This window comes from Stigmatopora nigra, chromosome 4 (genome assembly GCF_051989575.1).
Source record: "Stigmatopora nigra isolate UIUO_SnigA chromosome 4, RoL_Snig_1.1, whole genome shotgun sequence".
Classification (NCBI taxonomy): Eukaryota; Metazoa; Chordata; class Actinopteri; order Syngnathiformes; family Syngnathidae; genus Stigmatopora; species Stigmatopora nigra.
Genome location: NC_135511.1, coordinates 7,700,765 through 7,712,211, shown reverse-complemented (window position 1 = coordinate 7,712,211; position 11,447 = coordinate 7,700,765). Strand labels below are relative to the sequence as shown.

Below are 11,447 nucleotides of genomic sequence, written 5' to 3'. Positions count from 1 at the left end.
GATAATAAGATGAGTCACTGGTTCCAAACACACACAAAAATATTTTCCCTCTGAAGAGGAAAGGTGAAATTCTTAATGTTCTACCGAATTTTCTGGTCTAGTAGGAAAAAACTTCCGTAATTTGGCACACCTAAAATCATTTAGGGATTTTTTTCTGTGCCTCCTGATATATATATTTAAAACAAATGTCTTGTTATGGCCTTATTTTATATATTATGAGCAGAGCTTCAAACTCAATCTATACGATCTTTGTTCGGCAATCGCGCCACATCCACGCATGCGCTGTAGGGGTTCTGTCAGTGCAGCAGGTCTGCTGCTTCGCAGTGACTGCCATCCAAAAAAAGCAAAACAGGCGTCAGACGAAGAAGGAAAGCCAACCAAGGACTCATCACGAAGCCGCTATTCAATGGGTTTATCACCGCTCTGGCATCTTCTAACACCGTCCCTCCTTCTCATAATGGCCTCTTGTTGAAGATGGATGCTTTTGCTCACGTCGCACCGAACAACGCCCAGTTAGCAGCGATAGTTCGGTCATTGACGTTGGAGGTGAGCTCGCTCGCCATTTCACTCGTTAGCTCGGCGAGCTACATGACGAGCTAACCGGCTAAAGCTGGAAACTGATACCCGCAAGGGGATTTCGAACATAACACGACCTAAACAAAGCATGTTCAACTTTGAACGGTTGCTTGACATGATTTAGTCCCCGTGGCTGACATTTTAAGCAATGTTGTGGATCCAGCATTTGACTGTCTATTGCTCACGTGAGTGGAAAATAACCAAAACATTGCGAGTTTGACACTGCTGACCTCAGCATGTACCCCGACTCGAGTATCAAAGACTTAGTCAACAAAGACTATTATTCTGCAAGAGTACGTGTCATTCAAACCGGTGACCATATATTTGATTTTACCTTATTGCTCGTTTTAAAGCTGACTGACAGCACAATTTGCAACGTGGCTGCGCGGTTTATGACTCGGGTTTATTATTATGTAATTCCGAGTAACTACTAAAATTACACATGACAGTCGCTCCTATGGAAATTACGCATGCCTCACAAGTAAAAGGCTTTCCACGACTGATTTGTAATTGCATGTGTGCTTTCTCCTCATGTTCCTGCCCCCAAAGTGATCGATCCATGCAATGGCAGTCTTCAGCCACCAGGTGCTTTTTGCCGTTACAAGATCCAGGTAAAATTTGGACATGCACTCATGATCATTTTTATTCGATGTCGTACCTGTCAACCTCGGCCAATTCCCCTGATTAAGTGATAATGAAAAAAAAACATAACTTTATTGACCCAGTATTTGGGAAATTCCATTTATGCCAGCAAACATTATTATGTTTATTTATCATTATTATTATAGTCATAGTTGCTAAACTATGACTACTACATGGCCACAAAAATGTGTCCACATATGTGTATGTTAGTGATGTTAACATGAAGCCCCATGAGGTATTATTATTTTGATACCTTTCTTCTCTCGGGTTGGCTGTATTTGCCCTTCGCGTCTGCTCGTATATACAAATTTGTCTCAAAATCTCAAAATAAATATTTGCTTAAAATTTTACTCGCATCTCAAAATGCTCGTATGTCAAGGTATTACTCTACAGGGAGTTCTAATTCTATTGTTTGTGCTGTTTATATCATCTTACCCGTTGTTTTTCCCCCTTATCTTATACAGGGGATCTTATCTGCTATCTAAGCGGCAAAGCTCGCTGTCTTCCAGAGCCTACCTCAACATCGAACCTCCACGTAACATATCCTCAACAACAAACCCACTAAGACACTCCCGCTACGGCCACCCACGGTGTTTAGGAGACAACTACCTTGGCTGCGGCCACAGCTCTGTCCAGCTTGCTCGCTCTCTGCATACCTCTGTTGTTTGGCGACAGGAGATCAAAAATGAGGAGAGTAAAACGTCAGCAGCCCCGGCTCAGAATTCACCATCGGGTGAGAAAAATGACATTGAGCCAGCCACGGTGCAACCCCAAGCCCAAACGCCTCAGCAGCCCGCTGTTGCCGCCGTGCCCACGGTGCAGGAGAGGGCCGTGGTGAAGAAGGCACTTTATCTCAGGATTGTCGACGAGCTGAAGCATTATTACAATGGATTTCGATTGCTTGGTATCGACACAAAGGTTGCCGGCAGGATGGTTTGGACGCTGCTCCATGGGCAGATGCTCACACGCAGAGAAAGGAGGAGGGTAAGGATTCTTTGACTGTTGAACCTGGAACATTTGGTGGCCCCAAAAAAAAAACATGCTGCCACCAAGATCAAAATATTGAACCGGACCCGTTGTGGTTGCTAGCATAGCATGTTGCACTCAAAAGTTGGGCCCGGTCTGCGCGCTATATCACAGCTAACATTGTTGCAATTTTTTAATCGATGTCTATTATATGCCAAAAATAAAGTAACTACATGCTAGTCAAGCAAATGTAAAGTTTCCAAATTGCACCGAAGTTGCACCATGGCCAACCGTGTTAGAAGTTTTTTCACAAACTAGGTTGCTTTAAAGTCTCATGAAATATTGGGGTCTTTTAATGAATAATTGAAGTTCCCATCCTAGTTCAAATGCAATTCTGTCTGTACTTTAATGCTGGTTGAAATGATTGAAAATAACAGAAAGAGTGGCATATTGTGCAGTAATTGTTTTGACTACCGTATTTTCCGCACTATAAGGCGCAACTAAGACTTTCATTTTCTCAAAAAAGTGGCAGTGCGCCTTATAATTCAATGCGCCTTATAATTCAATGCGCCTAAAACGGAATATTAGTTCATCATTCCATGAAATTCTCTTTAGCACAGCTTCATCTTGAGACTATGTTTCCAATTATGCGTTGACATTGCTTTCCAACTGAGCGTTGCAAGTTGGAGGAAACATTAACCCACAACAACGTGACCTTAAACAGGGGTAAGCCTACGTAGATAACACGTGCATATGCAGTCATCACATTCATATCTAGTGGTGCTACACTCAAACTATAAACTATTTTTGGCCCATGGCATATCTCAGAACTGGCAGGGCACTGATAGAAGAGACGACAATATTGTTTTGTCTTGTGCTCACAGCTGATGAGGACGTGTGCCGACCTTTTCCGATTGGTGCCCTTCATGGTGTTCATCATTGTCCCATTTATGGAGTTCCTCCTTCCTGTCTTCCTCAAGCTCTTCCCAGAAATGTTGCCCTCCACCTTCGAGACAGAGTCCAAAAAGGTAAATGGGGACACACACACACACACACACACACACACACATGCGCCCTCAGTGCCGTTGTAACCTCTGATTACATAACTTGAGATATTCCTGCCGCTGCAAGTATGTGTCTGGCCTCACAGCCAGCTGACCAGTCTTATCAAAGCAATTTTCTTTGGAATCTTTGGTACAGCGTGCTAGTCGACAAGTTCTTTTAATCTCCTGATACGCTGTGCTGCTTGTTTAATAAGCCTGCCTCAATGATTCCGGAATGCCTCAAAGGACACGACCTGCTCTGTCGACTTTTGTGATGCTGGCAAAGTTTAAAAAAAAAACTGGTCTAGAAAGGTCAATGCCAGTGTTTTCAGGTGTCTGTGACTTTTAGGATGTTGGTATCAACAGTGCTTAACCTACAAGGAACTGATTTTTCTCAATAGGATTGCCTTCTTGCCAGCCTACATCAAATTCCAGATTTCTTAGATTACTCTGTTTTCCAAACTATGAATTGCACTTTTTCATAGTTTGACTGGGCCTGTGACCACTACTCATATGTGAACTACTGTATTGGCCCATATATAAGGCCTTTTTTTTTGCATTGAAATAAGTCTGGGAAAGTGCCGGTCGTCTTAAATGTGGTGTCTAGTCATTGTACCCATTCACAATGGGGAATTCTGAACACTTTAATGGTTATTGCTGTTATTGCAATTGTGTTGTTTTATCACAATAGATTGGTTAATTTTCATTTACAAATGTGATTGCACTTAACTAAGTTTACATATTTAAATGTTCAGATATTAAGATGTCATAGACAGTTTTTGCAGATTTGAATGAGGCAAAAAACACGCTTTTCTCTTGAATATATTGTTATAGATGGACTGTAATTATTTTCTTCTGCCGAAAAATAGGGTAACTTTCTCTTAACCAGAAGAGGTGTGTAATATTGTCTTTGTTGTCCTTTTGCAGGAGGAGAAGCAAAAGAAAGGGCTGGCTGCAAAGCTGGAACTTGCCAAGTTTCTCCAAGAGACCATTGCAGAAATGGCTCGCAGGAACAAAGCATCGGCTCAAAGCGAGGATGAAGCGCAGCGCTTTTCCACATATGTTCAAAAGGTACATTACAAAAGTTGCCCTGTACCTGAGTTTTGGAGATCAGGCCGTTTTGTCTTTTGATAAAGAAGCGAGTTGATTCGCCATGATGGTGATTGCATGGTTTATTCCGTAATCAGGTACTTTTTTTGCCGGCTCGTCTCATTTCACTCGTACTTTCTCATCAGGTGCGGGGTACTGGCGAGCAGCCCACAACCAAGGACATTGTCCGCTTTTCCAAGTTGTTTGAGGACGAGCTGACGCTGGAGCACCTGGAGCGCCCTCAACTGGTGGCCCTGTGCAAACTGCTGGAGCTGCAGCCCATTGGGACAAACAACTTGTTACGATTTCAACTCATGTTGCAACTCAGGACCATCAAGTCAGACGATGAGGTGACACCACCAGCAGAGGAATTTTACATGATAGCTATTTCTTTCTCATTGTCGTTTTGCCTCAGGCGGGACAAATTAAAGGAGTCAGTTATTCGGGACGTCCTAATATCCGTGTTTTTTAAGTACCACAATGTGATAACATTTTAGAAATTTGTTGTCATTTTGTAAACAACAAATTATGGGCTTCAGCGTTGTCGTGTGTGTAATCAAAATTTCGCTTTTTCAGATGATTGCCGCCGAGGGCGTAGCAGCAATGAGCGTGTCGGAGCTCCAAGCAGCTTGTCGCAGCCGGGGAATGAGGTCTCTCGGTCTCACCACGGATCAACTTCGTATTCAAATGCAGCAGGTGAGCAAGCGGCAACGGATGGGTTTATGATATCCTAGGTATTGTCTGAAAAACATGCTGTTTCTTGGGGAAGAAAAGCTCATGAAACACAAATTCTACGCAGATGGTTCATGTTTTCGCTACCATTCTTGAGCGTACATACCTGCAAAAGAAGGGTGTGTATAACAGAGGGAAAAATGCTTTCAGAGAGCAATTCTGAGTTATGGTTTCTCCAGTCACAAGTGTATCAAACTTTACAAAATTTAAAAAACTAAGACAACCTAAAACAAGAAAACATACCAATGTAATCATATGTTCTTTGATTTTCTCCTAATGGCCTCAATTGCATTTGTAAACTAAAAAATGGACTTAGTCATTATCAGAAAGTACAGATATCTTCGATCCAGAACCACTTTATGTAATAAAGATTATGATTAATTTAACAGCCAAATCACCAATTTCCTAACTCCACCCAATCATGTTATATCTAAAAATGTCAGGCAATGTTAAGGCTCCATTGCCCTTGTTGAATTTGGAAATAAACCGGACGGGCTCTTATTATTATCCTTGCCTTCCTAAACTCAGTGGTTGGACCTACACCTGAATGAAAATGTTCCGCCATCCCTGCTGCTACTCTCCAGAGCTATGTACTTGACTGAGCTCAAGCCCAAGGCCCCGGTCATCATGCCCGTGCCCAAACTTGAGGTATGAGCGTTTCACAGCTCCTTTTCATTAATGGGAGAATGTTGCCAATATTTCGAGCACTTTCTTTAAAAAAACACTGGAGTTTTGTTGTAAGCGGAATACAAAATCAATTCATTATTTTCGCAGAAAACCACTCCAACAGAGAGTAACGGCACGGCCAGGACCTCGGTCGGCTCCGAGTTTTCTGACCCTGCAATCGTCATCAAAGACAGGCCGGTTTGTACCTTCCCAAATCGCACAACATCCGAAAAGATGAAGCTGTTTTGAAGGCAAAAGTGGTACTGGTTTCTCTTATTCATTTATGAATATGATTTGGTGTTCCAGGCTGAGGAGATAAGGAATAAGAATCCTCCTGTCATGCCCGACAAACCTCTGACTGCTGCTGAAGTTCTCCAGGTAAGCAGGAAGGTTTTATGTGTGGGTTTTCTCCGGGTACTCCAATTTCCTACAGCATCCCCAATACATGCATTTTAGACTGGTTGAACACTCTAAATTCCCCCTAGGTATGAGTGAGAGCGTGAATGGTTGTTTGCCTCCTTGTGCCGTGCGATTGGCTGGCCACCAATTTGGTGCCCACAGTTTGCTGGGATAGGCTCCAGCACCCCCAGCGACCCTTGTGAGAATAAATGGTTCAGAAAATGAATGCTTGGAATTTGTAATATGGAGAACTCCAGTCAAAATAGGCATCTGTTGGCATAATAGTTTTTACATAGTAACTCATTTTAAAAAATAAATAAAAATACAACCTATAGTCCGGAAACTGTGTAAGTTAGTCTTTCATTAAAAGTAGGTAATCATTGTTTTTCTTACCCGGGCAGGCTAAAGCAGCTACAGAAGTGTCCCAAAAGAGCAAGATGAGTGCCAACGGTGTATAAAATTCAAGTGTGAGTATCTGGACTAAAAAAACGGGGGAAATGAAGTAAACCCACAGCCATTAACGAGGACACTACGCTCAATTGACTATATTTGTTTACATCACCCTTGCTGCTATTTAGGCGGAAAATGTTTGATAACTGTAAATACGGTGACAGTGCTGTGGATTCCACCTGGCACACTCCATGAAGCTCTCAGTTCCTCATAACTCTCCTTGTAAGTTGACTCAATTATGTTTCAAATAAGGCCTCTGCCACGGACCGACGGCAGTGCCTCCCGGGCTCCTCCTGTAAATGTGTATATATTGTGTATAATGTCATTTGTGTCATAGATTATCGCAGTAGCATTGTACGGTTTGCTATGCAAACTCATGAAATGATTCAAGCTCCCAGTATGGAAAATGACTTTGCCAGTCGATGAACACAGGAATACGTAAGCCGTCCACTTTTGTTCTTTTTGGCCATAAACTTGACCGAGTCGTGTAGAGGGAGGTTTGCAGTTATTATTTAAAAACTGACGCAGTTAGATGTAAACGGAGAGAGAGTATACTCCTTTCATGCAGGCAGTGTAAGATGCCTTATTTTAGTGGAATCTGCTGCAATGTATTTTGACACTGATGCTTAGGTTTCATGAAGCTGAAGAGAACATACTTGATGCTATCTATATATAAAAGAGGTTCTATTGGAGACATCTTTATGCTACTAATTTACAAACATGGATTATTTTTTTATGTGCTTCAAATCTATATTATTTACTACTAGTGTAGCCGTATGACCGATCCTGTCCCAATTTCTTGCGCTCTCCTAAAAAAATGATCATGCAAAGTTGACCGTGTGGTGTACTGTAATAAAGTAATCATACAGTTTTAGTTGATTTTGAGTCACCATGCCTACTTTTTATCATTGACTCACTTTATGAACAAGAATTGGGCGTCTCTTGTCGTGTATGGCGTTGAAACTTAATACTCTAATAGTTCATTTTTTTATTTTCCATCAATTAGGAAATAAAATGTTTCAATTTTAAACCAGACTATCTTTGACCTGCCATGCATCTAACAGTGGATAAACTTTTGATAAAACCAAAACATTACTTCCACAAATTATACTGGCAAGTGCAATTAGCGTTGTTGTTGTTTTTTCACCTCGCATCTACAATACTGCGTGCTCGTTTTCTGGTCTAGGTTTTTTTTATGAAGACGGACTGAGATATACATTACAAACCGAGTCTCAGGGTTGGTTCTCAAACCCACGTGGCTTTATTGTAAGAACAATAACCCCTGGTAACTGACAAAAGTGGGCGTGTTCAGTTTAGAACAAACGTTCCAAAGTATCTTCTCTCCCGTGGCTATCTTGTCCGGCCAATTAGACCGTCCCCCTCACTTGGGGTCAAGAAGACTTATGATACTGGTTCCCTGCTCAGAACACCTTGATATATAACATATTTAACAGTGGCGATATTGGTCATTAGCATTTTACAATCAGAATTTCATATATTTAGAGCACCATTCCCGGAATATGGTGAACTAGGGTAGCGGGATGCGGTGGAGGGCCGCGCTCGTCGTGAACCAAAAGAAGCGGCCTTCCCGAGCAGGCGCCGCCATTGGCCGGACGGTGCCTGGCGCTCTTCTGGTGGGCACGCAGACCCGCCAGCTGAGAGTAGGCCGACTGGCACACGTGGCATTTGTAAGGGCGCTCGCCGGTGTGCAGGCGCACGTGGTTGCGTAAGGTAGACGACTGGCTGAAGCGGCGGTTGCAGAAGCGACAAACAAACGGCTTGTCCAACGTGTGGATGCGCATGTGCGAGCGCAGGTTGCTGCGAGAGTTAAAGCCGCGGTGGCAGATGACGCAGCGCATGCGACCCAGGCCCCCCGGACCCCCAGACGAACCAGGCGAGGAGGAGGAAGATGACGATGAACTGTCGCAGACGTGGAATTCATCTGAAAAACAAAATATTAGGCTGGATTTAGGCAACACTAATATTAAAAAAATGAAATCAGAGTACCGGGTGGCTATACTTGAAGAAACTCAAATATAAATCATAACATTAAAGTTATTTCATCTAACTACGTAATTTCACATGCTCATTATCAATTCTGCGTGAAAATCTTGTAAAAAGTAAAGATAATAAAGCAAATGCAAGAAGGGTTTGTCCAAAACTGATAATCTCCCACGTCTTACCACTTTTGCTTTTCTTTGCTTGCTCTTCATCGCCTCCTGGAATTCCAGGAATTCCTAGGAAGGTGTTTTGAGAATTTCCATACCAGACTAGCAGCTCCTGGTCAGGAGGTATAGTCTAGAGACCAGACATAAACATCTGGTTACATCATGCACTGTCTTTACTGTAATTATTAAGTCAGTGGCATAGACCATCAACATTCTAACTCTAGTATTGGTAGTTAATAGTACATATCGGAAGTGTGCAGCACGTAAATAACAAATCTGGAGGTCAGGCTTTATATGCCAAAAATCGGCAATGTATGGGATTAATGACAAATTGTGCCTTACTCTATCTTTGTTCTAAAATGTTGATAAGAGCATTGTAGAGTCAGGAAAAGAACAATAACAGCAACATGCTGGATTCTGTCATCAACCAATCATAGTTAAGTCATAACAATCACAAATGTTCATTCAATTTCTGAACTGCTTTATCCTCACTAGAGTTTTAACATGCACACTCATACCTAGGGGCAATTTACAGTGTCTAATCAGCCTAGCATACAGGCAAAACCCAAACAGTGGTGGTGACCAACCTGCAGGGCCTTGTAGAAAATGGCGTTGGCGATCTGCACAACTTCAAGGTTCTGTTCGTGCTCGTTGCGAGCGCATTTGATGTACGTCATCCAACTGCGTTGCTCTTCCTGGCTGGCGTCCACGAAGAAACGCACTCTGCCATCGCCGTTGAAAACCTGAAGCAAGTCATTATGGGCAGGGATTCATAACACACAATGTATTCTTGTCACTCACACACTAATACGTACACGCCCTCAATTGTGTGTGTGTGTGTGTGTGTGTGTGTGTGTGTGTGTGTGTGTGTGTGTGTGTGTGTGTGTGTGTGTGTGTGTGTGTGTGTATACCTCCCACATAAGATTGTTGTTCTTGTAGAAGTCAATGTGTTCTGGAGAAACCAGGCGTCCAGTAAACGGACCCATTTCAGTTCCAGTTTTGATCCAAGTCTTGGAGAAAATTCCCAGACCTTCTCCTGAAATACACATTATAAATAAAAGTTATGATTTTCTATATTTTGCAAAGACCACATCTTTTTTTAATGATTAGCAGGGATTTACTGAACAACTATAAAGACTTTGAATGTTCACAAGGCATTTTTAAACACTTCTTGTTAGGTTTGAATATTTTCCGAAACAGTTTAGGGACCGTAATGAGAATGTTTTTAAAATAAAAAATAAAATAAATAGTAGGCACATATTCTGCAGTGCATGCTTGATGCAACACGATAATAAGTCAAATTTGTGTGTGTGTGTGTGTGTGTTTGCATTTCAGTGATTTACCTGGAATGGAACTTTGTGCAATGATCACCTCGCTGGGAAGAACCAAACTGGACAACTTCTGAACCTCTACATAGGAATGAATGAATACACACAAAACTGGTTTGAATTGGAATGAAAGAGACATTATGCTAATTGTGCTTGACTAAAAATAGCAGTCATTTAAGTTAACCAATTAGATCGTTGAAGGACCCATAAAATGTGAAGTTAAACAATATTTTTCTCCATAAGGAGTGTTGCACGAACGTTTTTTTAAATTGTAATTATTTATTTTCAGCAGCAGGCCAAAATCTGCAAAAAACACGAAAACAAGTTTCGTTTCAAGGCGTGGAGATTCGACAAATAAGATGCGGAAAAATATCGAACGAATTTCAAAGGGATAAAAAAGAAAAAAAACACGTAATAGCAGAGATGTCAAAAGGCCGCAAAAAATAACACTTTTTTATGAATAGCAATGATGCCATAATTTAAAAAAAAATTGTCTTCCTTACCAAACGATTTTTTATCGCCCCCTCAAAATGTATTTTCTTACTTTTATAATGTGTAGTTAATTTCGTTTTAGTTGTCATTTTTAAATATTAAGATTACAATTAGTTTTAATGTGTTAAAATAACTTATATTTTAAGAAATGTTGGAAAATAGAGGATTTTCAATATTTTCAGGATATTGTCATTTAAAAAAACTGCCATGAGTGGCCAAAAAAAGACATCAGATTGTTATTTTAAACTATAATTAAAAATAATCCTCCTTTCTAAAAGGACATTTTATTCCAATATAATTACAACTAATTCAATTCTACAATAACAAAAGCCGATTCTCATCATTCTATTGAATAAATATAATTGCATACAATAACATTTTCAATTGATGGGTTTTAAAAAAACAGCATCATCACCACATTCATGCAGGAAAATAAGTTATTTTTTGCTAACAATGATGATGAAAAAAAATGAAAATCATGCTTTACATGAGCCAATAATGATGAATAATCTGTGCCTGACCTCCGGAGAAGGACTGAGCGAGCACCTCGGCCGTAAAGGCCGTTTTGGGGCTCGTGCTCACCGGCGCGTCGTGCGTCAGTTGCTGCTCGCCGTGCACGCGCCTCCAGCGCCCGTACAAAAAACTATGCACCACGTCCGACGTGATCACTTCGGACAGGAGCGGAGCCGCGGGGCCGACACAGGCCGGAGGCCTGGCCGGGCATGACGACTTCCGGCCGGCAGAGGAGGACGAGGCGGGCAGCACGGAGCCCATCGCGGACGGACAAAAACGGACAAAAGTCAAAAAATAAAATAAAAACTAAATCTTATTTAAGTCTCGGCTTACGTTGGAGTGTCAAAAAACAAACACCCTAACACTAAAATATAACTTTTTTT

At 41.5% G+C, this 11,447-nt stretch overlaps 2 protein-coding genes across 2 annotated transcripts; one reads left to right on the top strand and one right to left on the bottom strand.

The window, feature by feature from the left end:
• The first annotated feature begins 253 nt into the window (after positions 1-253).
• Positions 254-7,442, top strand: letm2 (leucine zipper-EF-hand containing transmembrane protein 2). Its single transcript, XM_077715647.1, has 11 exons — positions 254-546; positions 1,126-1,187; positions 1,683-2,202; positions 3,069-3,212; positions 4,155-4,298; positions 4,463-4,666; positions 4,893-5,012; positions 5,577-5,696; positions 5,823-5,912; positions 6,021-6,092; positions 6,515-7,442. The coding sequence occupies exons 2-11, from the start codon at positions 1,141-1,143 to the stop codon at positions 6,569-6,571; spliced, it is 1,518 nt and encodes a 505-aa protein (XP_077571773.1). The 5' UTR covers positions 254-546; positions 1,126-1,140; the 3' UTR covers positions 6,572-7,442.
• Positions 7,443-7,801: 359 nt separating this feature from the next.
• LOC144195630 (PR domain zinc finger protein 12-like) lies at positions 7,802-11,411 on the bottom strand. The gene is made up of 6 exons (XM_077715397.1): positions 11,073-11,411; positions 10,075-10,140; positions 9,643-9,767; positions 9,319-9,474; positions 8,747-8,861; positions 7,802-8,505 (listed from the first exon to the last, which is right to left on the bottom strand). The coding sequence occupies exons 1-6, from the start codon at positions 11,323-11,325 to the stop codon at positions 8,063-8,065; spliced, it is 1,158 nt and encodes a 385-aa protein (XP_077571523.1). The 5' UTR covers positions 11,326-11,411; the 3' UTR covers positions 7,802-8,062.
• Between the last annotated feature and the right edge of the window lie 36 nt (positions 11,412-11,447).